Raw genomic sequence first — 27140 nt, 5'->3', positions numbered from 1 at the left:
AACTCACCAGGCATGGTTAACAGTCTCTAAGTCAAACTTACAGAATGGGGTCCATGTCATCATTTGATTCTTTGAGGTCCTGATACCTTGTAAATATAAGTATGTGGTACATTTACACAGTGGGACACTACTCGGCCATAAAAAAAGAAGGGAATTTTACCTTTTGTAACAGCATGGATGGATCTGGAGTGTATTACGCTAAGTGAAAAACCCCAGTCAGAGAAAGACAAATACCACATGATTTCACTCATATGTAGAATCTAATGAACAAAATAAGTTAACACACATAGAAACAGACTTGAAGAAACAGAACAGACTGACAGCTGCCAGAGGGGAGGGGGCTGGGAGCTGGGTAAAAAATGGAGACCTGATTGAACAAAAATAATAAACTCACAGACACAGAAAAAAGATAATTATGTGGCTTCTTGACCTTGTACCCATTGCATGTGTATCCGTTTATAAAAGCCATTCACTTGCCCATGTTCTGTTGAAGTCAGAGGTTATGATAAAGGATTGAGAATCAGAATGAAGACTACAACCCAAATGAAAATAAAATGCTCCTATTACTATAATTTCAGAGAAAACTTCTTAGACCTTACTCATAGCTCACAAAATTATAGATAATTAGTATATGTGCCAATGGGAGATGCAGGTGGAAAATTAATAAGCAGACCCCAAGCATTCTTGGTGAAAGCGCTTTCCCAAAAGCACACTTTCCCTTCTGGAGAGAACACAGGGGGACTTACGCCCTTTTTCACAAAGCCTCGTGCGACAAACATAACCAAGCTCTTCATTTTTTTAAATTCTTGACCATCGGTAAGTGCATATCTCTTTCAAGATTACTATATTTTTGGAAATGGTGATGGCATGTAAAGTATGTTGTTATTGTGATTATAGGTCTCCAAAAAAACAATCTGAAAATACCCGGTTTACATTAGCGAAGTTTTGATTCAATTCAGAGAGAAGCTCTTAGGGTTGAACACATGGCCTTTTAGGTTTATCCCTAGGGACACCTCAGTGTACCAGGCTCCAAGCCTTCAGGAAAAGCCGGTGTCATCATTACATTAATGAAAACTGCCTGAATGGTCTGAGGAAAAGATAAAAGAAACCATTACCAGCAAGGCGATGGCCTTGCTTTGTAATTGAATTAGAAATATTTTTAAAGCTAGAAAGGAATATTTAGTTGAGAGTTTATTAGATGGGATATTCAATCTTTAGAAATGATGTGAAGGTTTTAGTTGGTGGGTGACATAAAGGCAAGCTTAGCTACCCAGGTAGTATATCTATGCAATAATAGTCATTTTAAAAGTGTTCTCTTACCCTGACTCAAAGCAGAAGTGTCTACTTCTTGGAAGGAAGAGAATTATCACCGTGGAGGCCTATTGCATTGTGTAACATGGACGGTGATTTGCATATCATGTCATTGAAACATCGGAGATACTAACCCCCATTTCATAAATGAAAGGCTCGAGGAGGTAACATAGCTCAGATGAAAGGCACACAATTAGGGACTGACAAAAATTAGGACTCAAGACGGCCAGTCCCAAAGCCCAGGCCCTTTTCCCTGCAATACCATCCCCAACAGTAGTATGATTGTCAAATTTTGAATAAAATGGCAATTCGCCTTGTGGGCTTGTTGACCCAGGCTACAGGATATGCAAGTTCTTATTATTTCTTGATATTATGTTCATTCGAAGCTATTTTATTCCAGCTTCATTACACATAATGCAGTAACCTGAACATGCTAGAAAATTCTTTCATAGCACATGATAATTTTTAACTCAATCGGAAGTTACACATTTGCTATCATTAAGCGGGATGGATAGCTAGTTTTAATCAATAAGCGGATGGTTTTTAAATATGGCAATAGACAGGTGGTGGAGGCGAAAAGAGACTGACATCTTCTTTTAATGAAAAAGTAGACACAAGTACAAAGGATGATCTGAGAAGCTCGAAGAAACTCTAAATTCTAAATTGCAGGGAACGGAGCAGAGTAAAAAGTTCCTTACAGTAGACAGAAGAAAAGAGAGGAAATTGGCCCGCTGAAAATGAAGAGAGAATTGGAGACAAGGATAAGGAAATGACCATTATTTTTCCCGTGATTTTAAAGTGAAGGAATAAAACACAGAGCTCCTGAAACTAAAGATTTTGGTTTTCAGGAAGAAAGCACATAAAGACCATATGAAGGAGAGGAAAGAAAAATTTAAGTTTGATAAAATGTCCTGAATGGAAACTAGAAAAATAAGGGTGGAAGGGGTCTAAAAATGCTACTTTGAAAATTACAAGATTGTCATAACTTTTTGCAGGAATCATTTTTGAACTAAGGACCGGACTGTTAAAAGAATTTTCTGGTAATTTGGTGATACGTATCATTTTTGGCTTGGGAAGTAACAAGAAGATATAATCTATGTTATTCTTCTTCATGATATTACAACTTTATAAAAATGGAGGTATCACACTGGGAAAGACTCAGCCTTTTGGGGAGAACAAAATCTAAACTAAAGATATATGGACTAAAATGAAAAATGAAAGATCTCTTTGTTGCCAGATGCTATCAGAGTGAGTTGTTGTATTTATGCTTCTTAGGTATTCTAATAGCATAAGCTTCCTAGAGTTACTATCTGTATATTATGAACTAACAATTACAATTATTAAATAGAATAACTACCTTATGTGCTAAAGATGTTATTTAAACTGTCATTTTAATAATTCTTCTTTGTAACTGGGAATGTCATTATTCAAAAGAGGGTAAAACCTAACAGAATGAACTTGTTAAAATAAAGTGTATGTATCTATGAAATCTTAATTATAATTACATAGTCATTTGTGATCATTTTTCAGTAGTTCTTGGCAAAGACAAATGAGCATCATGAGTTCCAATAATGGGCTGATGTATTCTGTTTACATATGGGGGTGGGACTTAATAAAACCGTCCAAAATAGCAGGAGGGCGTATGTAAAGAAATACTAGGTACAGGTGAAAATCAGTACCGTAGTGTGTGTCAAGGCATTGTGTAATGAATGAGGTTGCAAATTATTTGAAAAAAGTGATTCTTACCAAAAGTCAGTAAATCCTCAGCTAGAAAAATGGCTACTTTTAGCTCTTTAAGAAGTGGAAGTGATATTAAGGTCAATATTCTCCCACTCCTAGTGTTCCTGTTGCCCTAAGACTCTGCAGGATGTTTACACTGACGTGTGATCTGGGCATGAGATCTGTCCCTCTCTGGATTTCACAAATGTCATGGTGCAAGGCAGTGACTGACACCGTATTTTCCTTTGCTGGGATTAGAAACCTTGGAACTATTTTCGCCAGCTGTTCCCCTCTTCCATAAAACAATATACATGTCAGAGGGGATCATCGCTATGATTAAATTGTTTTTAAATGGCACACACGACGAAAAACTTGTCAAGGATTGAGTGAGACACTGGTACAGACACACAAACAAGGGAGGTAGGTTAAAGCTAGGCTAAGCGAACCATATAAAATTAAATCAGTCCTTCACTTAAATTAACCAAAACTCATTTCAACTGAATTTAAAACTCAAAGGATTCATAAACTAAGTTCTAAACGTAATAGAGGACACAGCATAGCATCTGTGAACTGCACAGAATGTTTCGGGTTTTCTTCTCCAGTTTGGTGGTTCCTGATCGTTAACAGAGCTCAGGGGAATTCTCTGGTGCTGGAAATGTTCCCTAGGGGGCCTGCACCCTGTGACAGCTACCAACTCCTTGTGGTTCTGGAGCACTTGAACATGGTGAGTGCAACTGAGCTGTCATTAGATGATTTCACTTTAATTCATTTAAGTGTGAATGGCCACCACCGTCCGGTGGCTACCTCCTGGGCCATGCAATAGGGTAATGTGGAATAACTAAGTAATATCTGGAGACGCGTAACAGTGCTCAGGGATGACGGGCAGCGCCTCTCAGTGGGGCTCACCTCTGGGGGCACAGTACAATCGGCGAGGGAGTCTGGGAACAGCTCTGGGGTGCTCTCAGACAGTCTAACCTAATTGATCCGGGGAGGGACAATGGAAGCAGTATTGCTCTCTCTAAATCCGAACCATGAATGAGCCTAATGAGGGGAGATGCTCCCAAGACTGGAGTTTCTCACACTGTGTCCATTTCATAATACCTCACTTGTGGGGGACAGCCGTGAGGGAGGAAGGGGGACCTTCCAGGGACAGAGCAGGTTACCAAGGGAGACTGCACAGTTTTGAAGCCTCTGAATGATTTTCAGAGGTTGTTAAGAAGAGTGACAAAAATATAGGAAAATGAAACGTAAGGAAGATACAGACATGGGGGGGGGGTCATACTGAATGTAAAAGAGAATTACGAAACCTCTAACAGGCAAACCAGCTAATACAGTTATTGAAAATACTATAAAGAAAAGCCTTCAAAAACTATGCTTTCCCTGTTATTATGCCATTCCAAATATCTGAGATTAAGATAAGCATTTAATCACATTAGTTATCCCCAGGGATACAGTTTTCTATGGGATATGACACTGGCCAGAAAGCTCTGTATGTTTTTGATGATACATCTCTATTAGGAAAAAATATTTAAGCAAGCACTCCCAGTAGATGTACATATTTTAATTACATTAATGTACTAATATACTAAAATAGTCTGTGAATATAACACATACAGCCTGAAATACAATTTTCTTAATGAGACTAAAATAATTTTTTAATTATACAATATTATTTTCTTCCCACACTTGAATAGATTGTGTTGCCTACTTTTGAAACTACTTGGAAAACAATTACTATACAATTTGACAGGTATATTTAGAAACTGCCTATTAACTATCAACTCCTTGTGATAAATTCCAATAAGATTTTAATCACCATTTTATAGACAAACTGTGGTACAATACAGGTCTAGAAAATGAATTCAGTGTTCTCTCTGACTGTACTGAATCTCAATAACAAGGTAAATTTTCATCACTACAGTCAAAGGAGTTTACCGTTTATTAATTTTAAAAAACAAATGCTACCCATTTGGAGTACAGTCAAAAGGAAAGACCCATTAGGGCTTTTCCCTGACCATTTTTTGTAATTATTAATTTTTTATTTTCTGTGCAGGATTTGCTGTTACCACTTACTCTAGCATCTAGTTCTGCTGGGTCCAATCCAGGAACCAATGGCCATATATTGCAATTTAAATTCAATTTAATTTAAGTTGAATTGGAAAGTCACACTAGCAATATTGCAAGGGCTCAATTGCCACACATGGCTAGTGGCTACCAAAATGGACCAATCAGAACATTTCTTTCTTTGCAGACATTCTGTAGATCAGTGCTACATTAGGTATGTGGTATATTCTTCTGGAATTATGTCAGAGATGAAAAGGATGTTACTGCCAAGAGAACATCCTTCCCACCTAGTTTTTACTGTAACTATAATTGGTCACAACAGGCCTTCTTTAGTGCTCTGCTCCACGTTCATAGCATCTTGTAGCTGCATTTGTTAATGACCTCCACCTACAGAACGGTCCTGTCCCAGTCCCAATCCAGCCAGCGCAGAGAAACATGGGCTGTCACTGTTCCTACTGGTCCATCTGGTGAAGCTTATAAATAAATTATGCTGCCAGACACGGCACAGCATATAGCCCACATCCACACCCACAGCCTGGGAAGATGGCTAGCTGTGTGGTTCACCAAATGTCACCCCTTCCTCACCTACACCTCTCCCCGTGACTCAGTTGGCCAAATTCCAGAGGTCATGCTTCTGCCCAAGCTGTTCAGAGGCAAGTCTCAGCCCTGAACCCAGTGGTCGCTAGGGGACTACTTATGGCACTTGCCCACACGGCTTCCAGAAATGGACACCATCCCCGAGGTCCTTGCCTGATGGTGGGTGTCCCGTCCCTTACAGGCTGATATCCTGACACTGGCTCAAGCACTGACTCCATCTGAAAACCTTCCTGGTGGCTGAACCCAATTTTCTTTGCTACACCCATCAAATAACATTGTCTTGAACTAACACCAACTTCCTGGAGCCGGTTGAAATTTTCTCATCCTCCACTGGGTTCCAGCCAAGGGTACTCCAGGGCCTCTCTCCCAGCTTCAGCAGGTTCTACTTGGTCCCACAATCAGCTTCAAGTTGGAGACTCCCTAATTCATGATATGATTCCCTAAAAAAATCCACACTCCTGGCCTCACTGTGAATGGCTGGCAGGTGTCCCAGGGAGTCTCTGTAAGTGCAGTGGGGTTTTCCCTTTGAGGTTCACTGCCCTGTAATGGGATAGAACCCGTGACCTTGGTGTCATTAGAACCAAGCTCTCACCAGCTGTGCTAAACCGTCTCTAAGTTTCAGTGAACATTTAAGGTCACAGAGATTAGGCTGCCTTTTTCCTTGGTGTTTTCTGAGGATAAGGTGAATTACCTTGATTGCAGAAGTCACCTGAATAAAAATATTACAGTTCTGTGATTTTTTGGAACAGTGTGTACTCCTCGCGGATGTGGAACAAGCAATCAAAATAGGTTACCATGTATCAGTTAAAAATCCTTCTGAAAAGGATGGCGGAGGGATGTCTTGCTGAGAAAAAAAAAAAATTACTTTAAACCTAAAATCATCAAACTCCTTGTCATTGCCTTAAAAAACACATTTAAATAAAAGAATGGGACATAAGTTATTGTTTCAAAACCATTTTTTTCTGCATTATTTGGGAAGCTTTCATTGTTCGTAAAGACTTTGTTTTTTAGTTACCCCACTTACCTTCAAGAAGGATTGAACATTCTAATCATGGTTGGAAAAGTTAACTTTTTCCTCTACAGCTTCCTAATGCACCTCCCGAGTGAATCCTGCTAACCTCCGGAGGGGAAAGAGTACGCGGTCAGTGGCTTTTGTGGATTCTTGCCATTTGCAGTGGTGGCTGCCTTCCGTCATCAAAACACACAGATGGAGCCAACAAGCATATTAATTCCCAAGAAATCTGTCATTTGATGATGATATCTCAATACCATGATGCTGATTTAAACAAGCTCATTCAGTGATATTTCGAGCTCACCTGACATACAGTTAAGTACCAAACGGGGAATAAAATAACTACCAGTTGTGAAATGCACCAGCTAAACACAATGCTAGCAATTTACACAACTGCATTGTAATATACCTGGTCCATCTCACTTGTAAACAGGAGGAAGAGACACGTACAAAGAAAAAGAATTGCCACAGTATGAGAGAAATGAAGGAGACTCTAAACTTATATAAGAATATCAAAGCTGGGTTTTTTATTTCATTCAGAATAATTTATGTACATGGTGGAAAATAGAAAATGCACGAAGAAAAAATGTAGAAAATAAAAGTCATTCATAATTTCCCCACCCAGGGCTAACTGCTGTAACCCTCTGTTGCCTATCCTGCCAGAATCATTCATTCATTCATTTATTCACTCTCACCTGTATGGCTCAAGCCTATATAAATTGAAATGCTTAAGCAATATTTGTAATCTTTGTAATATATATGTTATATGCCATTATTTGTAATGTTTGTTGAGTGTGCTTTTATATATTGTGATATCTGAACCAACTACCATTGGACCGATTTTGACAATATATCAAAAGTCATAGAATAATGAATACATTTTGACCCTATAATTCAAGTTCTAGGAGTGAATCATGAATAAATAATTATTGGTTGCAAAGATGTAGCAAGAAATTTATTCGTAGTCTTGTTTAAAATTGTGAAAGTCATAAACACTGTAAATATTGCAGAGCTAACCAGAGAGATTCCCTGTTGGGGATAAATAATGAGGGTGGGGGCTGGTGGCTAATAGGACGGCACATGGATTAACTCATTCAGGCCTACAGGTTTAGAAGAGGGATGTATTTAAGATGATTTTATTTCCCTGAAGCATAAGAAAATCTACGTGGCACACAGAAAATAAATACACTGGCCATTAAAAAAAATAGGATGTAAATACCAATAATTACATAAGTAATTAAATAAATTATGGCTTGTCCATACTGGAATATTAGTGTAGCTACCCTAAAAATCATGTTTTCAAGGATACTTAATGGTATTGGAAAACATTCAATCAGTAGGTAATGTAATCCTAAATTTGTAAACTTTTAAAAAATATATGACATCCAAAATAATCAGGTCATATAAGTTTTAAAAGATACAAGTATGTCTTTCAACTATCAGTAAAAATGAGATAACTATAAATAATTTTTAAATATGCAAGGCCTTTTGGAGAAAATTTAAAATATTATCGAAAGTTATTTAAAAAGGCCTAAAATAAATGAAGAGTTCTATAACATTCATGGGTGAGAAGACTGTCACACCAATGTCAATTTCCTAAATTAATTTATAAATTCAATGTAATATCATTAAAAGTATTTTTAAAATTCTGTTGGAAGCAAAAATAGCTATAACTAGTCAAAAAATTTGAAGAAGAACAAATTCCTTTTCAAGAAGGATTATAAAGTCAATGTAATTACCAAGTTATGAAAATTAAAACCGTGGTTGGTGAGATATGAATCAATAGTGGAAAGAAATAGCAAAGAGAGCTCAGAATCAAATTCACTTCTATAGAGAAAGTTCATGTTTCATAGAAGGAGTTTTACAAATCAATGGGGAAAGAATTCATTAGTCAATTAACAGGTGTGGGACAGTTTGTATATGCAGATAGAATCAAAATTATGTTTATACCTCATGTCATACACAAAAATCTCTTCCAGCTGGAATTAGTAATAAAATGTGAAAGCTGTAATATTTTTTAAAGAATACAAATAAATAACTTATGGTGTCCAAGCAAGAAAGGATTTACTAAACAGAACTCAAAGCATAAATGAGTTCTGATTAAAATATATATGTATGTGATAAATTCCACAACTTAAAATTAAGTTTTTCTATTAAACAGGTGACATTATAAACAAAGCAAAGACAAGCTACATACTGGATTAATCTATTTACACGACATAAAATGAATTAAAACTAGTATTCAGAATATATAAAGAACTCAAAAAACTTACAACTGTGATTTTTCGGAACAGTGTGTACTCCCAGTGTTTCTGTACATTTTTGTTTGTTTGTTTTTGGTATTCTGTTGCTATCGCATTTGGACATTAAAAATTCATAGATTTTTTTTTGTCTCCTTAAGGAATTTTTTAAAATTCAGCACATATCGTTTAACTTTTGTCTAGTTCATTTTCATTAAATATTAAATATTCTCAAGAGTCTTAGATAAAACTCACTGCCAATTTCTTCTAATGGTAATTATGTTTTTATTTTTAATTTTCATTTCAGGATTTTAAACTGTTTCTTTTCTAAATCAAGATTAACCTTAACTAATCCACTGTCTTAAAAACAGTCATCTGCTAGGATTATACCCGAAGAAAAATGAAACACCAATTCAGAAGAACCTGTGCATCCCTATGTTCACAGCAGCACTATTTACAACAGCCAAGTGCTGGAAACAGCCTAAGTGCCCGTCTGTAGATGAGTGGATCAAACACTGCGGTACATCTACACAATGGAGTACTGTGCAGCAGAAGGAAAGAAGGAACTCCTGCCATTTGCAAGAACATGGATGGAACTAGAGAGAATTATGCTTAGTGAAATGAGCCAGGCGATGAAAGACAAATACCATATGGTATCACCTAATACAGGAGACTAATGAACAACACAAACAAACGAGCAAAATAGAACCAGAGGCATGGAAACACGGAACAGACTGACAGTGACCGAGGAGGTGGGAGGAGGGAAAAAGGGGAGGGGAGGAAGGGCCTAGTCAAGGAACTAGTATGAATGACCCATGGACACGGACAAAAGGGTGGGGGCTGACTGTGGGAGAAGGGGTGGGTGAGGTGGGGGGGGAGCAATGGGAGAAAAATGGGAGAGCTGTAATAGAAAAACAATTTAAAAAAATTTTTAATAGTCATCTGTTTATAAAAATGTTTATATTTTTAATTTCCTCAATTGACTAAATAAACTCATTGTCATTCTATGGCAGGATATAGAGTTGGTTGATCTGGATTTATTCTTCTCCACTTGTTTTACCATCTACATAGAAAGTTTTTGAAATGTCTTATAGTTCTCAACTTTTTAAAACATGTCATCTAATTTAATCATTTACTTTCTAACATCAACTTTTTGTTAATCTATTTAGCTGTTACCTTTTACATGTCTTACATCTGTCTTCAATCATCTTTTCAGATGTGGGTGTGGGACCCACCAATGGAAACAAATTTAGGTTTTCACTAAAAGTTTAAAGCAGATTAATGTTTGCAGCAAAAGTAGAAAACATAGTTTGCCAGTAAGCTATGCTGACAGTGCTCATGGACTCTTCCTCGGGTTTCTCTGTTTTTCCTAAAATTCTTATATGTCCCAAACATGGACAAATAAACTCTTGGAACAACTTAACATCTTACTTTTATCACAAAAGTTTCTCTCCTTTTTTTTTTTTTAATGGGAAAATAGATTCTACTAGTCTAGTAGGTCTTTGAGGATTTTGCCCCAAGTTGAAGCTCTCAGTTTTAGGACTATTTCCTTTATTTAGATTTCCTATGAGTATTATTATACCACTATATTATTTGAAGCACAAATGTATTTTTTTTCTACAGTAAGTTACACCAGTTCTGCCTGAATTATCATGAGTTCTTTGCATAATTTAGGACCAACTAGGTTTTATGCCAAACATTTATGAGTGGTTGTATGCAGCATTCATTTCATTCCTTCACAGGTGTTCTTAGGACTTCTAACATTCTAAGCACATTCTAAGCATAATACCACCTCTCTGCGATCAGTCCTTGCTTCTCTTTCTCCTTTCTGTGTTTTAAAGTAGCATCAGTTCACCCATTCCCCTGCAGATGCTGTTCCTTGCTGGGCCCTGCTGGCTTTCCTCCAGACAGCTCTGCCTTTTCCTGGTTCAGTACTCTTCAATTGGACCTGCAAGCTTTGAGGAATACTTTATGTTTGGAATATTCTCATCATTTTTGAAATTTATTTTTGCTAGCATTTATACTGTGTCTATTTTCTTTTGTTTTCTTATTTGTCCTTGTAGCAGATGATTCTCTAAATTTTTATCTTGACTTAAATCAAAGAAATCATCTAGTACTCACTTCTCTACTTTCTCAGTGGGTTAGATTGTAAAATGCACTCAATGAACCTAGGACAGATATGGATGGGCACTTTTCTGACCTGTTACTACTATTAAGAACCAGAAACCTACATCTCTGCGGGAGTAAACAATACAACCCTGTGAAGTGAATCCATTCTACATGTACATTTAATTTTGGGAAAGGCTTAACTAAATAATTGTGAAGTGGAGAAACTGTAGCAAGTTATTCCAAAATCAATTATTATTAATGAAATGGTTAACACTTATTTTTAAAATAAATATTTTCATGTAATTAAAACCATATTGAGAGAGAGAAAAAATGTAAGGTATGAAAATGTTTAAAAAATAAAGTAATATCTCCCTGCAATAAAGAATACCTGGAAAATTCATGACATGACTACCATACTACAACTAATATTTTATAAGGAATCACATGTATAGCATAAAATGCATACCTTTGAACCTTCTACCAAAGAATATAATAAACAAAGAAGTATAGGTTAAAGAGAAAAATGGTCATTATCACTCAATAGTAAAGATGCTACTCATAAAATTTCTCAAAACAAATATCTATAAAAAGTTTCAGCCATCAACAAAATATCTCATCTTAAATATTATTAAAATAATTCAATAATATAAAGATAGTATGTTAATTTAACTTGGGAAATGGCTCTTTTACTCTCTTAAAATGTGTTTTTCTTTGACTTAATGTATAATTTTATTTATTTGTTATGATAGTTGAAGTACTTCGTGTCATTAATTTTTATGCTTAATATTCTATAATAAATATTCCATGGTTCTATGCAGAGAGAGAGAGAGAGAGATCATTATGGTAGTGATATTACTATGGTCACCATCCTGTGATCTGATCAATTAATTTAAGTCAGGGGAATGATTTAGCTAAACACCAAAATAAACCACACCTTATCCTTTTTTGTTGTTGTTGTTATTAAAATCATGATAGTGATTATTCACTGTGCTCTAAAACAACATGACTCTTCCCATAGAAATTAAAAACCTAATTGGGCAGACATGAGACAACCATTTTTAAAACAAATTACTAAGCTACTGGCTTGACCTAACTCTATCTGACACGTAGACATACAAAGATACATTAAGCGCAATACCAGGCAGTTGGCTGCGGGCAGGTGGAACAGCACAAACGGGTCCAGAAACTTAGTGGCATGCGCACTGTGCCACTCAAGAGGCCATGCTGGGGATGGGACTTGGTACGGTACTGAGGCCACAGCTAAGTGGTTGGGATAGCTACGGGTAGGTGACAGCAAAGTCGGTACACAATGACTTCGAGCAATAACAGAAAATGAGCCATCAGCTAAATGCCCTAGACGTCAAATATCAAAACTTTGTGTAGATGGAGTCACGCCGAAGATTAGAAACAGAAGCGAGGCAGAGGACAGACTTGAAGGATATCTCTGCCCTTCAAGGGAGCTGAGGTCAAGCAGGAGTCAGGAGCCAAGAGGGCAGAAACTGCTCTCTCCCAGCTGGAAGCGACCGCACACCGATGCGCGCAGCTCGTCCGTCCTCAAGCAGGCGGCTTCGACGAGCTTACTGCCTGGATTAACACGGAGGCTCGAACAGCCATTCACTTGCCCTGCTGATCCACCCAGGGAAAGAATATCACAGTGTTCAGAGGAAAGATGTGATGATTTCCAGGGAGTCTTAAATGAGTTAAAGAAATGGGCTTTTAGGAAACAGAAAAGGTTATTAGTAATCAAATATTAATAACTAACTTCAGGTGGAAGATAGCATAAAGTGACAAGGTGTGTTCTGTAGTCAGTGAGCAGATCTGCCTGCTGCAGCCAAAGGTTTCTCAGGAAACCAGGGAAAAGACCCTGAAAAAAGTGACTCAGATGGGGAAGTATTAATGCCAGGGTTAGCGGGAGGCTGAACTGTAGGTTCCCCGGGCTAGGTACCACATTTTATACATCACTGATTATCCAAATTGAACTAAATACATAATAAGTAATTACCTAATAATTTTGGATTAATTGTGATGGTGATAATGATATAGTGAAATTTCACTTTATTTGGGAATTAGATTAAGTACATAAAACAAAAATTGAGTGTACTCTTATAATATTTTATTTCTCAATTACAGTTGGCATACAATATTATATTCATTTCAGGTGTACAATATAGTAATTAGACATTTTATAACTTACAAAGTGATTACTCCCATAAACCTACCCTTTAATACCCATTATAACCAACTTTTATGGAGGACTTACTATAAGCTAAATACAACACTAAAAGCTATACATTAATTCTTACAGAAACTTACTGAGTGGGAGGTATTATTACCGTCATCTGATACATTTTTAAAAAACAGAGATTTGGAGAGGTTATGTATCTAGTGCAAGGTCAAACATCTCTAGACAAAACTAAAATTTGAATCCAGGTGGTCTGATTCCAAAAGCTAAAGACTTAACCACAATGTTACACTGTATGTGAATAATAATACCTAATATCTCTGTGCCAATTTGTCATGATCAAATAATAACTCATGCCTTTGATTCTCAGAATACCCTAATGAGGCAGTTGGTGTTTTCACACAGATAAGTATTCTTTGAGATGCGGACCCATAAAGAGAGAGAAATAAATCTAGGATGGGCAGGACTTAGCTTGTCAATAGGACACATCCTCAAGAGCACTAGCCAGAAGTTGAAACCACAAAGTACAAAGGGCCAGCCAGCAAACTTGGACTTGCTCGACCTCTGGGAGCACTGAAATCGGTAAGGTCAAAATGGGTGGGTGAGCTGAGCCAGCAGGAATTATTAGGCAACTTCAATCCTACGTCTCTTAAGAGAATAAAGGGATTTGGCCTCTTTTCCACCATTTGGTTGCCTGGATTGTGTGGTCAGTCAGTGACCACAATTTACCCTGTGCCTCAAACACCTTCACATAGTAAATGCTCACTAAGGGTTATTTGCAAATGATTTAGGTGAAGAAGTTTGGACTTGGCCTGGCATTTGTTATGTAAAATTTTCTAAATAAAACTGTCAAAATTTTAATACAAAATAAAACGCTATAATAACTAGTCTTTCAAAGCAAACTTTTAAACTTTTAAAGATACAAACACCCAAGTATGATTTTGAATGTTTCTCACTAATTTTTATTTGCTCAGTCAAGCTTAAATTAAAACCATATGTCACCTCCAGGAGTAATCAAAACATTTCTCTCTATATAACTCCATGTTCTACCTTAAGATTTCTCTTGGGGCTGGTATATATTTCTGTGATTTCCAAAAAGTCTGAGCACAGGTATGTTGGTTTATACCTACTGGATAACTTTCAAGCAAACATTACCAGACTGGCTTATTTGGTATTTAATTGGGAACTTCTCAAAATTCATACTATCTTTTTAACTTCCTCCTTTCTCTGTTTCACAATGCAGTAACTAGTAACCTCCACCAGCTCTTAAGACTCAAGTCTTAGGCATGACTATTACATTTCTAGTAAGAGAAAAGAACTTAGTTATCAAAGTCTGATCTCAACAAACTTTTTTGAATTCTTTCTCTTCTATGGTTAAATAATTTATAACTATATTACAGCCATCTGCTCATATCACTGTGAGCATCAGACATTTTTGTAACACTCCCCATTCAAAAGAAATTCATTTTCCATGGTAATTAACAAAGAGAATAGATTTATAGCTTTGTCCATTCCAACAGGTTTATCCAGTTGCTAGCTGCTCTACAAATTTAACTGGAAGTATAAATATGACATCTGCTGAAGCTGTTTCTCATATCCAGAAACTTGCATACCCTACCTTTAACTTTAGATGCTGATCTTTCCATTATTAATCTAGACTTTGATCATAAAACATAAATGTTAAGATTTGAAAGATGTTTTTGAGACTCCTGAGCCTTATACCCATATTTTTCAAGTGAAAACAGAGTTCACAAAAATTAAGTGATCTGCCCAAGAGTCTCTGGAAGAGCCAGGCTCATACACTTGACCATTAGCCAGGCTTTCTTTTACTTGACAAAGTTACCTTTTAAATACCAGAATAGTCTAAATGTTTGAAAAAAAACAGACTTTACAAGAAATATTGAAATTATTATCTAAAGATAGTGAAAACCTTTGGCCTGAAGGAGAAAATGGTCTTTAAATTATATTAAATATTAAGCGGTATTACGTAATTAAATATTAAGTTTAAAATGTCCATCACACTCTCCATATAAATTTATTTTCATACTTCAGCTGAGCCAAATGCATTGATTCATGTTTCTGTTGAGTAAGTCATATTTTGTGTCCATAGTAATTGTTCCTAAGTCATAATTTTGGTTTATGCGATATTAATATATTATTTGTGCTTGTTGCTGTCTTGTGGGGTGATCTAAATCACTTAGGTCAGCGAGGGAGTACAGTACAATGAAAAAACACTGAACCAAGAGTTAGGAGTCTTGGTTTCTGGTCTGAGAAGTTAACTAGCTGTGCAACTTGGACAAGAACAATGAGCTGAAAACCAGAGAGGTGGACTAGGTGACCTTTAAGTTCTTTTCAGCTCTAAACACCATTTATTATCCTAATCATAATCATTGAAACAAAAAGTAAATACAGGAAAACTCATGAAGTCTCAAAACTATAAAATTCCCAAACAGCAATTCATTCATACAATGATTGCCCCCACAGTTCTGCATTTTTAAAGTTCTGATCCACAGAAAGGGTCCCTATACCATTTCAAGAACAATTTACCTTGGCAAAGGCAAATAACAGGAACAAGGGAGACCCTTAAAAAACGGTCAGCATTTCTTCCGTCATTCAGCACGAGACATGGCCATTCTTGGAGAGGTAAATGAAGACCCCTCTTTTCATCCTTTAAGAACCAAAGTGACCTCTAAATAAGCAATCAAATTGCTTCAGTATAACAACTTAAATCAGTACTCTAACTCTGACAAATTAAAGTAAAACCATGATTCATTGGTTAATTTTGTACATGCAGTGAACGTAAAATAGCCTTACAAATAATCGTGTCTTCATCTGCATTCAACACGGGAGGAGACAGATACCATGTCACTCCCGAGTCGGACTGCACAACCATTCTCGGCGGTGCAGATAGACTCTTAAGAAGCTACACCATCGTCTCTCGAGACGGACGGCTGCCGACGACGACATCTGCATTCATGAAGCCATTGTACACATGCACACATGAAACCTGTATCTGAATAACTTAGTGAAAACCCAGCGTGTCTGAAATCAGCTTATATTTTTCCAGAAGCCCTGGCTCACGTCACTCCTGGGTTTTTCTGCCTCACTGTGTCCACTCATCACCTACACAAGGGAGGCAGGAAAATAAAACACACATTTGTATTCAGCACCCCACATAAGCTGTCAGGAATGCTACGCAGGGCGTCCCTATGCTCGGGGGGGAACGAGAGTAAATGAAGCCATAGGTCCCTTCAAAATCTAAGCGTCTATGGCATTCTGTTTATTATTTTTGAGTCCAAAATCTGAAACATTAGTATTTCTAACTTTTGTGATAGATTACAAAAACGGTCCCCGTTTTCCAACCGTTGCCATGTAACTCCGAAGCCCCATCTCACGCAGACCCTTGACTCAGCCACTTGACGGTTTTTGGCCCATTGCATACCATCAGATCACGCGAGCCAAGGCTGGAAGTGGGCTTGTGATCTGCGGCTTGCTCTCTTTGGCGCCTCGGCCATGACCGTGGGAGTATGCCCGGACTAGCCTGCTGGAGAAGGAGGCATGTGAAGCAAAACCAAGGTGTCTCAGTCGCTCCAGCCCAAAGAGCCAGCGGACCTCCAGACACCTGAGGGAGCCCAGCCAATCACGGCAGTCCCCTAGCTGAGCTCCCTGACGTGTGAGTAATATCCTCATTGCGGCACACCATTGACGTTTTGAATTGAGGTTCTGTTATGCAATAAAAGCTACTGCTATTCAGGTTTTAACTCCCAAGCAGATAGTTTCCCTTAATTAGAAAAACAGGACTCTTGATTCTCAACCTATTCATAGCTCAGGGCTTAGAGCGTACGCTCACCTCTGCTCATTCATTCTATTAATTCGTGCCACAACTATTACTGACTGCCTATTACACACAGGCATTGACCTAAGTTCTTGCAATATACCTCTGAACAAAATATACCAGCAGGTTTTATTTGTTTGTAAACTCACGTATGGAGCTTACAGACATCAAACTGTAAAACTAATCTAAAAATTAATGATATGGCGAGTTAGAAGGTGGAAAGGCAATAGAAAAAGAAGAAGTAGAGAAGGATGGGGGTACAGGAGACTGAGAGCACTACAGGATGTGTGGATGAAGCAACTTGCACTATAGAAAGGAATTGTCAGGAGAAGCCTCACTGGTACATTGACAGTGGGTTAAATAATTTGAGGGAGGTGAAGGAGTGAGGCCCACAGATATCTGGGGGAGTGGTATTCCAGGGAGAAGTAGCTAGAGCAAATGCTCTAGGATAGAAGTGTGTCTAACACGTAAGAAAGCCCACGTGGCTAGAATGGAATGAGAGAGAGAGAGAGAGAGAGAGAGAGGAAAGGAATTAAAAAAGAAAAGTGGGAAGAAGGCAGGTGACATGGGCTCTTCCAGCCACTGTAATAACATTGCCTGAGGGAAATAAGAAGCTGTGTAAGGCCTTGAGAAGAGATGTGGTATGATCTAATTTCCATTTTTAATGTATTTGTAGAGAGAGTAGAACATAAAGAAGGAAGAATTTTAAAAAGCAGACAGGGCTTCAGCAATAAACTGGAAGAAAGATGCCAGTGATTCAGATCAGAGTGGCAACTAACTGTAAAGGCAGAGAGAAGTGGTCAGACTCTGAACACACCTGAAGGTAGAACTAGCGTAATTGCTTGAACATGAGGTACAGGAAGAAGAGAGGAGTCCGAGAAAACTCAAATATTTGGCCCTAAGCAATTCCAAAGATGAAGATACTAACAAAGACAGGAAGATGGCAGATAAAACCTATTTGAGGGGAAAGATAAAGGATCCAGGTTTGAAAAAACAGAGTTTGAGATGTTTATGACCCACGCAAGTGAAGAAGGCACATGAGCAGTTGCATGTGTGGGCCAGGCGCTTGACAGAGGGTTAAGACTAGAGGTATAACATGGAGAACTGTCGGTACATACATGGTATTTAAAGCCATGGGACCAGACGACGTCAGCAAGGAGTAAGCACAGACAGAGAACAGAAGAGGTCCCACTTGAACATTAAGAGGTCGGGAAACTCAAACACACAAAGAAAACCTAGAAAGAGGGGCTTGTGGGCCAGGAGGAAAACTACGGGCATATTGTCCTGGAAACCAAATAAAGAAAAACCATGGATGAGGAGAGAAGCATCTACTGTGTCAAATGCTGCTAATCAGTCAGGATGAGGACTGAGAACTTACTGTTAAGACTTCAGACATGGAGGTCATCGGGAACCCTGAGAACAGCAGTTTTGAAGGAGTGGTCAGTAGGGCCTCAATCTTTGCGTCGAGCTGATGTCATCCTACTCGGCCACATTTGTAAGAAAGGTGCTCAGTCTACATTAAGACATCTGAAGGTAGCATGGTTCTTACAAGGAACGAAGCAATGGGCTGCCTGTCACCATGCTTCAAGGAATGTGTCAGCACTGACTCTGGGTTGTAGAATTTTAAGAAAAAAGGAGGTGGGTAGTGACAAATTGGGGTCAAAAAAGATGAGCAGTAAGAAATCAAGATATGGGAAAGATATAAGAATCACAGTCATAAAATTCCAAGGAGAGAAGAAATTTAGATGTTTAATTTCTTAGCATGAGGAAAAAATGAGATGACTAATTTGTTATTCTCTTCAAAATATGGTAAAAATAAAATTGATATCCTGATATACAGTGTCCTGAGCTGCCTGATAAGGATGGAAGCAGGTCATCATCTGTGAAGGTTAATTCAGTTGGGTGTCCCCTACCACTACCGCTGCTGACACCACTTCTAAAACAGAAATAGAAAGCCATTCACAGGTTAGTGATGAACCTCTTAGGCTGAGTTCCATTAGCTCCCAAGGTCAACAGATCACTGCAGTCTTGGTACCATCATGTCATCTGGAAGAACAGAATAAGTTGGTGTCTTTACTCTGGATTTTTTTTTTTTTGCTCTGGAAAATGTTTGTGTGTATTAACTCAGTTATATGCCACTCATATTTTTAATCAATTATTTCTCATGTTAAATGTGAGTGGTAGCATAAAGAGGCTGGAAAGAGAAAGAGCTCTAAGTCTAGAATCTAGGATTCTAGGCTCAATTCTTCTGCTATGTAGTTTTGATACTTTGATCAAGTCACTGAATCTGAATAGACTAGATTTCTTATACTGAAGATGAAGAGGTTAGATTAGATCAGTGGTTTGCAAACTGCTCCTTAGAGCCCCAGGATTCCCGGAAGTGAAGAGACACTATGATAAATCAGCTTTTATCTGTTTCATAGACTGAGAATCTGGGACTGCTTGTGGAAAAAGGGTTTGATTGCTTTAAATGTTGTAAAACACTGGATTCCTTCATCTGTAAGGTCTTATATATGATTCAAAGACTTGAGTCAGCATATTTCTTTAGTTGCAATGAAAAATGATGACATGGGGTATTTGGGATAAATATCTACATAATATTTTAAGTATCTATAATAGTAAACTAATATTTTAAGTATCATAAATGTATAGGTTGCTCCTTAAAACAACCAGAATCTCTTTGGTCAAGAGCAGCTGGCTTTTCTGCCTCCAAAAAAAACTTAAATCCACCAGCAGCTACAATTCTCCCAAGAATTTCTGTACAACTCCAAGAAAATCATTTATATTTTTTATTTTAATTCATTGATTTAGTTCTACTGTCATTAAAATTAATAATCAGTTGATAGCTTTCGGTAAAAGATAGTCAATGAAGGATCAAAAGAAACCTAATCTTGTAGATTGGGAGTTCATCCCATCAATAAAAACATCACAGTAACTCATAATGACAAATACTAAACTTAGGCAACAAGAAGTTATTTTATTTTCCAATTCTTCATTGGGATTCTGAGTTATTCTGAACATACAACATATATTTCCCCATCTATATTATTAGTATCTTTATTTTCTCGCTTTAAATTTAAGTGTATTTATTGTATTAGAATATTTCTCAAAATTAAACTGCAATGTTGTCATCAAAATAAAGACCAATAAATTATTACTACTTTATCTCAATTTCTTCTTAATGTGTTACAGAAAACAGCCAGAATGGGTAGCACATGAGTCCCACACATCATTTCATTTCTGTGTACCAGTTTCCTCATCTGAAAAATGGAAACCTCGCCAACAATGCACTTCTGAGTCTATTATGGGGAAAGAATCTTCACAAGTTTGTGTAAATCTCTGCCATCATGAGATGATTAACAATAAATCTCACTCATCATGAAACTATAGCCAGCATACAACACCAAAAAGAAGAGGAAAAAATGCAGCTGTGTCTGAGCCAGGTTGTTATCACACACAGGAAAATTAGATATTTCTATATCATGCAAGTGTGCTAAGTATATAATTAAGACAGGAATTATTTTTAACATAAAATATATAACAGCTAATATTTGTATGGTACTTTATATGTATGAAACACTTTCACATGTTATGAACTGTGATCGTCACAATCAACTTACTAAGTAGAAACTACTTACTTTTATTTTACATCTGAGAATAGCGAAGCTCATGAAAGTGACCATAACGGGATTGCTCTGTAAGTCTGAGGAGGAGCCAGTATTTAGTCCAGGAATTCCAACTCTGAAGTCTTCCCTGTTCCACCGAACCAAACCGAAATGCCAAATTCCTAATAAGCACACTACACATTGGAAGTCAGATGGTCCGAGTAATACTCTGGGTTGGACTATCCTCAGGAGTCTTTGACCAAAGCTATGAGCTTCCAGTGACCACTGGTCTTCCATTCGTGACTTCATCTTCCAATGCAGTGTCAGCTTGCCATCTGGACTTGCCATGTCACATGCCAATGCCCTCTTTGTACTGTGAGGTCATGGACAGAAGGGACTAGGGTTTCATTCATGCTTGCTCTCTCTGTGACAGTTTACTCATAAGAAACCCAAAACAAATAACTGCTTCGATAAATTGAGTTTACCCATTCATCCATGCAAAAAGTTCTTGAACCCTTACTTTGTAACTTGCTTAGTGCTAGGATAATACACAGGACAGAGAGAGACCCTGCCATCATGGAGCTGATGGACAGACACCGAGTAATGAAGACTAATAGTGATGAGAGCACCTAAGAACGGTTGTTTGCTACAAAAGGTAGAACACAAGGAGCTAATCCAGTGTGGGGCAACAGGGAAGGCCTCCCTGAAGAAGAGGTGTTTAATCTGCCATCTAAGGCTGAAGGGGAGGGAGCCCAATGAAGAGGAAAAAGAATCCGAGGCAGAGAGACCAGCACATGCACTAAGTTGGGAAAACACAGCCCCTAAAGCACATCTTAACTCTTGCATGTTACTGAACTACCTTGGCTCAGAACCAAATCTGATAATGATGTTGAGATTATCAGGGTACAGTAGGCAACATAACAGGTTAAAATAATGTCTTCATTTAAGTAAATCAGGCACTCAAACGAACCTCTAGGGTATTTCAATAAATTTTATTCAGCCTTGCTATTATGCTAGGGGTAGGTATGTGGTTCTTTCTCTTTTATGTGAAACTAAACATTTGATTTCATGAGCAGAGATCTAATATTCTAATTGGTGTCTCGTCTGGTTAAGAAACTAGATTCTTACAAAACCAACAGGAAAGTGGTGTAAAAATTTATTCACTCACAGCTGTTCTTTACAAATAACTTCAAATTTTATAGTTAGTTATAATTGTATTTCCAGTTATAAATTCAGTCTTTATTCATGAATATAATAAACTATATTGCCTTGTGGCAAATATTTTATACATATAATTAAAATGAGATGTTCTCACAACTTATAGTTTTACAACTTTAAAGCTCGGCATAAAACTTAGGCATATGTAAACTGCCAAGAAAGACACGTTTTCATTAAATGTAGACAGATGCTGAACCACTGAAATATCTTTATGGGATATTGTCATGTACTGAATGATGTCCTCTGTCCCCATAATTCCTGATGAGGCCCTAACACCAATACTTTAGAATGTGACTGTATTTGGACAGGGGGTCTTTAAAGAGGTAATAAAATTAGGTGAGGTTATAAGGGTGGGCTCCTAATCCAATATGATGGGTGTTTGTACGAGAGAAATAAACACCAGGGATGGGTGAGCACAGAGAAAAGGTCATATGAGGACACAGCAGGAAGGGAGCCATCTAAAATTCACCAGAAACTGAATTTTCCAGCACCTTAATCTTGGACTTTAGCTTCCAGAACTGTGAGGACATTAATTTCTGTTGTTAAGCTACCCAGTTTATAGACTTTATTATGACAGATCCAGCAAACTAATACACGTATATATTTTACGGTTATAAATACACATGTACAATTAAATGCGTAGACACACAAAGTGGCTATGTGCACTTAAATTATCTAGAGACCTATTTGAAAACAATTGGAAGACTTTTATTATGTCATTAAATTTAAAATTTTGTTAGATTAAAAATGAGTATGTATAATTTATATTTATGCAGTCAGACTACAGCTGGATATTAATTAGGAAAAACAGAATTGTTTTTATGAAGTGGGGCCAATGTACGGGTAGCCTAAAAGAAAAAGAAAAATGTTTTGGACGTGTTCACAAATTGATTCTTTCACTTTCAGAGAGAATGTAAGAGACTGGGCTTAATCTACCTACAATCACTTAACCTTGGACCCCACTGCTTCAAATTAAACTTCTTACACATAGTGTTATCTTCCTGTCACGTGCCAAGTAACCTTCAAAAGCTTTTTGTGAGTTTAATTAAGCCTAACTAATTCTCCAACAGCAAAAGAGAGATGAATTCCTTAAATACTTAATCCATGTATGACTCAAAGTGTAATTTTCCAAATGTGGCTGTTAAATTCTTGGAATTACCTTATAAATTAAAGCTGCTTTTTCAGATATTCAAGAAATATAGCCACTGCTCACACAACGTGTGACCTCAGCATTTCATCTGTTCATCTAGAGAATTTATTCCAAACACTATATTCACAGTCTCAACCTGGCGGGCCTATTTATGACAATGGAACCCAAGGATCTTTGACTGTAGGCTTGGTAACAATCAGGCACGCTTTCATCCTGATCTCCATCTGGGTTTCTCCTGCGCTTCCCCCTTGGTCCAAGGGGTTAAAGGTTAGCTGCCCTCTATCTGTGGAATCACTAGAACGCCTTTGTTCCTCTTAGCTCATCCCCAGCCTTGTCTCCTTCAGGAAGCTTTTCCCCATTGTGATCAGCACGTAGCCCCATCATCCACCTGCCACCCCCACCTACCCGCCCTGCCTTGGTATCGTCCTGAAACACTAAATGCACTCACAACTTTAGTTTTTAATTCATTTTTTTAAATCCTCATCTGTGGACATTCATATTGATTTTAGAGAGAGGGGCAGGGAGGGAGGGAGAAAGGAAGAGAAGCACCAATTGGCTACCTCTCTGCCAGGGATGGAACCCACAACCCAGGCGTGTGCCCTGACTAGGAATCAACCCTGCCACCCTTCGACTTGCGGGACAAGGCTCCAACCAACTGAGCCACACTGGCCAGGGCCCCAGGACTTTATTTTAATTACACAGTTCCTGTTTGTTCTTTCCCTGTATTGTGAAGACTGTCCATGACTAGAAGCAGTATTCTTCAAGACTAGATCCCCAAAATGCAACAAGAGTCAGGCAACTACATCTGCGAGGCACCTGCCCCCAGAACCAGACACTGGATCCCCATATAAGAAAACTAGAAGATTTGATTCATGAGAGGACAGAAAGCCACACATACACAACACCCACAGCCACAAAGACACAAGCACACAGAGCCTTGAGATCCGTCAGGACTCATTTCACCGCTCCCGACGCTGGCATGATGGGAGCTGTTCATTGACTCAACTTCTAAAGGAAAAAGCTGCCTTTTGATTGAAATTCAAATTCCCTAAGAGGTGTTACGAGATTGAAAGATTATACCGCAAATTAGCTATTTAGCTTTCACACTTACAAGTCTCAATTTAGGACAAATTTATTCTCAGATACCATTTTCTAGCATTCGCAATATAAACAGGAACTGAAGCCTATTTCTAGCATAACTACTGAGCAGTCTCTCTTCCCTTCTATGACCACCTCCCACATGCCTTTGATTTAAAACATAACTATTCACATTTAAATTATAAAGCACAGGATGGCACGTCAGAATGTCCAGTTTCAGCCGCTTCCTATGTTTTTTTTAAATAAAATGTATTATTATACCTTTTTGTTACAAAGAAAAACAAGAATGGGAAAAAAACGAATCAGAGGAGAGAACGCTAGGCTCCCGCAGTTACTGGGACAGAGGCAGCCAGCGCAGGGCGGCAGACACGCACGTCCCCCGTGGGCGGGACCCCACACCGCAGGTACCTACCCCCTTTCATCATGCCCACTTCGTAGCACTTGCGCAGCCGGCAGGCCTGACAGCTCTTCCTCCTGTTTTTATCGATTGTGCACTGGTTGGTAGCCGGACACATGTAGTCATTATGTCCTGTTGAAAGCAAGGGGAGAGAATTAATATGTTTTCAGGAAACTCAGCGGGTCAGAATGTAGAGTGAAGCTGTCTGGAGGATTTGTCATATCGCTTACTTGGCCTTACTATGCCCTTACCTCAAGCATGCCATCCTTTTCCTGTCCTTTTCTAAGTGGGAAACAAACAAACAAACAAACAAACCTCTCCTAGACTTAATTTCTGTCTCAGCCAAATGTTTTGGGAGTTCTTTGGGCAAATCACCTCCAGTTCACAGAGATCGTATTTCAGGGCACAATGTTTTAGATACACTCACAAGGTTGGGTTCTCTCAGCAGATGAAGCCTTTTTTGTTTTTTGGTTTTTTTAACCAGGCCACTAACTAAAATTGTTGTCAGAATAAAACTCAGGACTTCCAGAGAGTATTAAAGTGGTCTTCTTAAATACAAATTCAAAAACCTTTAAGCAGGTATTCAAATGCAGCTAGAACACCTAAGTTCAAGCCGGGGTGGTAAGCCAGGCATTGGCAAAGCTCAGTCCTTAAGTTAGTAAGTTTATCCCTTACCAGCTGGAGGGCATGGAGCAAGTCAGAAAGCATCTCCAGGACTCACGGTCCCCCTCTTTAACTTAGAGAAAATAATGGTACCTACTTCATAACTTAGTCTAAGAATAAAATGTGAGAATACACAGAAGGGCTTACCAAAATGTCCCAGATGTGGTGAACACTCAATAAATACTATTATGGTTGTTACCATTGTTTTATTATTGATCCTCTTTCTTTTTCTCTCTTATTTTTCAATCTCCCTTGCTCAAATGCTCCATTCTTGTGGGCTTCTATCACCTGCCAGTCTGTCCCACAAAACAGATCTCCCTCGACCTCACATCACTCTTGAACTTCCATCTTGTATCCTGCCCCTTCTCAGCAACCCAAATCCTCAGAGATGTCTACACGACAGAACTTCTCTTTCCTCACCTCTCCTGCCCAGCTCAACTCATGCCAATTTGTTCTCCAACTGAGTTGCCCCACAAAAGTAGCTTCTCCGACATCACCAATGGCTCACAGTGCTGAATCCCACAGATTGTTCAGTCCACATTATACTTTGATCAAGCAGAAGTATCAAAAGATCCTTCCTTCCTCCTGAAACATGCTTTTTTCTTTTCCTTTGCTTCCGTAAGATAAAACTCCCAGAGTTGCTCTACCTCCCAGGCTGTGGCTTTCCCATATTCTTTGCAGACTCACCACTGAGCGTTAAGCCAGAGCTGCACAAGGCTCAATGCCAGACCCTTTTCTCTTTCTACTATTCCATATCATCCCATGAAAGAACCTAGTCCGCATCTATGGTTTCCACTTTCATTAACTGCAGATGACCCAGAGGGGTATACTCCCAGCCCAACCCTCTTCTTTGAGCTCCAGGCACATATATCCAGTTGCTTACATGAAGTTTTTGGTCTAAGATTTAGAAGTCACCTTTATTTCTTTCCCCATCAGAAATACTCTAGTGTATAGCATACAGAAGATTAAACTTCACAAATTAATAAAAACTGGTATGTTTTCACAAAGTAGTTCATTTATATAAGCCTAAATTCTTACACTTTGGGGGGAAATGTCCTGAATTTAGACTAAGGAGATGATTTGTACTATTTTTAAATGTGTTTTCCATTCACACACACACACACACACACACACACACAAGGGGGTATATATTCCACTTCTAATGCAAAGTATCTACTTAAGTCTTTATTTTCCCATTGACAAAGGGCAAGATGAAACACATAGCTAAGTGTTTTAACTACAAAACTCTTTGTTCTTTATTCAAGGTAAGGATCAGTTCCAATTAGAACAGAATGGACTGGGGCCTTGACAAGAACTCACAAAGCTTGGTTCTCCATCTTTATACATACATTATAAAAGCCACTGTATAAGAGGACGCCGATCAAATTAACATCTGCATTCTTCAGTTGCATAAAAGGAACTTGCTATCGAGTTAGCAGAGTGATAAACACATAACTTTAGTAAGAGACCACACATTCCTCAAATATCCAGGCATGGTTAGGTTATTATTTTTAGGAGCGTCCTTGTTAATAGGGACCAATTGAAAAAATAATGGAATCAGAAACAAATTTACCTGGGCAGATGTAAAGTCTAAGCAGAAAGTGTATTCTTCTGACACTTCAAAGAAACTTTCAGTGTTTGGTTTCCTGTGGTGCTGTATGCAGTACATGTTTATTTATTTCAACTCTAAACAAATGAATTTATATTAAGATTCAGAAAAAAAGAATCAATAATCATTTGGTTCAAAAATTACTTTGATTCACTCTCTCTCCCGAAAGCTAGTGTTTTGCAAGCCACAAGAAGAGAGAAGTGAATTGGGTCAGAGGACAACTGGTTAAAAGTTGTTTGGACTGGCAAGTGCTTGTAGATGTGTATCTTTACAGAACCACATGAAATTCCTGAACTAACCAACATGTTTAACCCATGAAACTCTCTGGATT

The 27140-nt window shown here is 38.1% G+C and overlaps 1 protein-coding gene across 2 annotated transcripts in view; it reads right to left on the bottom strand.

Moving 5' to 3' along the window:
- Positions 1–27140, bottom strand: part of ESR1 (estrogen receptor 1) — a 219508-nt gene that overhangs the window by 128980 nt on the left and 63388 nt on the right. For both annotated transcript variants that reach the window (XM_090279987.1, XM_090279988.1), the window contains one exon: positions 24553–24669. In XM_090279987.1, coding sequence (XP_090136113.1) covers positions 24553–24669 — 117 coding nt within the window. The remainder of the gene's footprint in view (positions 1–24552; positions 24670–27140) is intronic.

This window comes from Furipterus horrens, unplaced genomic scaffold (assembly GCF_987537825.1).
Source record: "Furipterus horrens unplaced genomic scaffold, mFurHor1.1.pri manual_scaffold_6, whole genome shotgun sequence".
Taxonomy (NCBI): domain Eukaryota; kingdom Metazoa; phylum Chordata; class Mammalia; order Chiroptera; family Furipteridae; genus Furipterus; species Furipterus horrens.
Note: the sequence above shows the minus strand (reverse complement) of the source record. Positions and strands in the feature narration are given on the sequence as shown.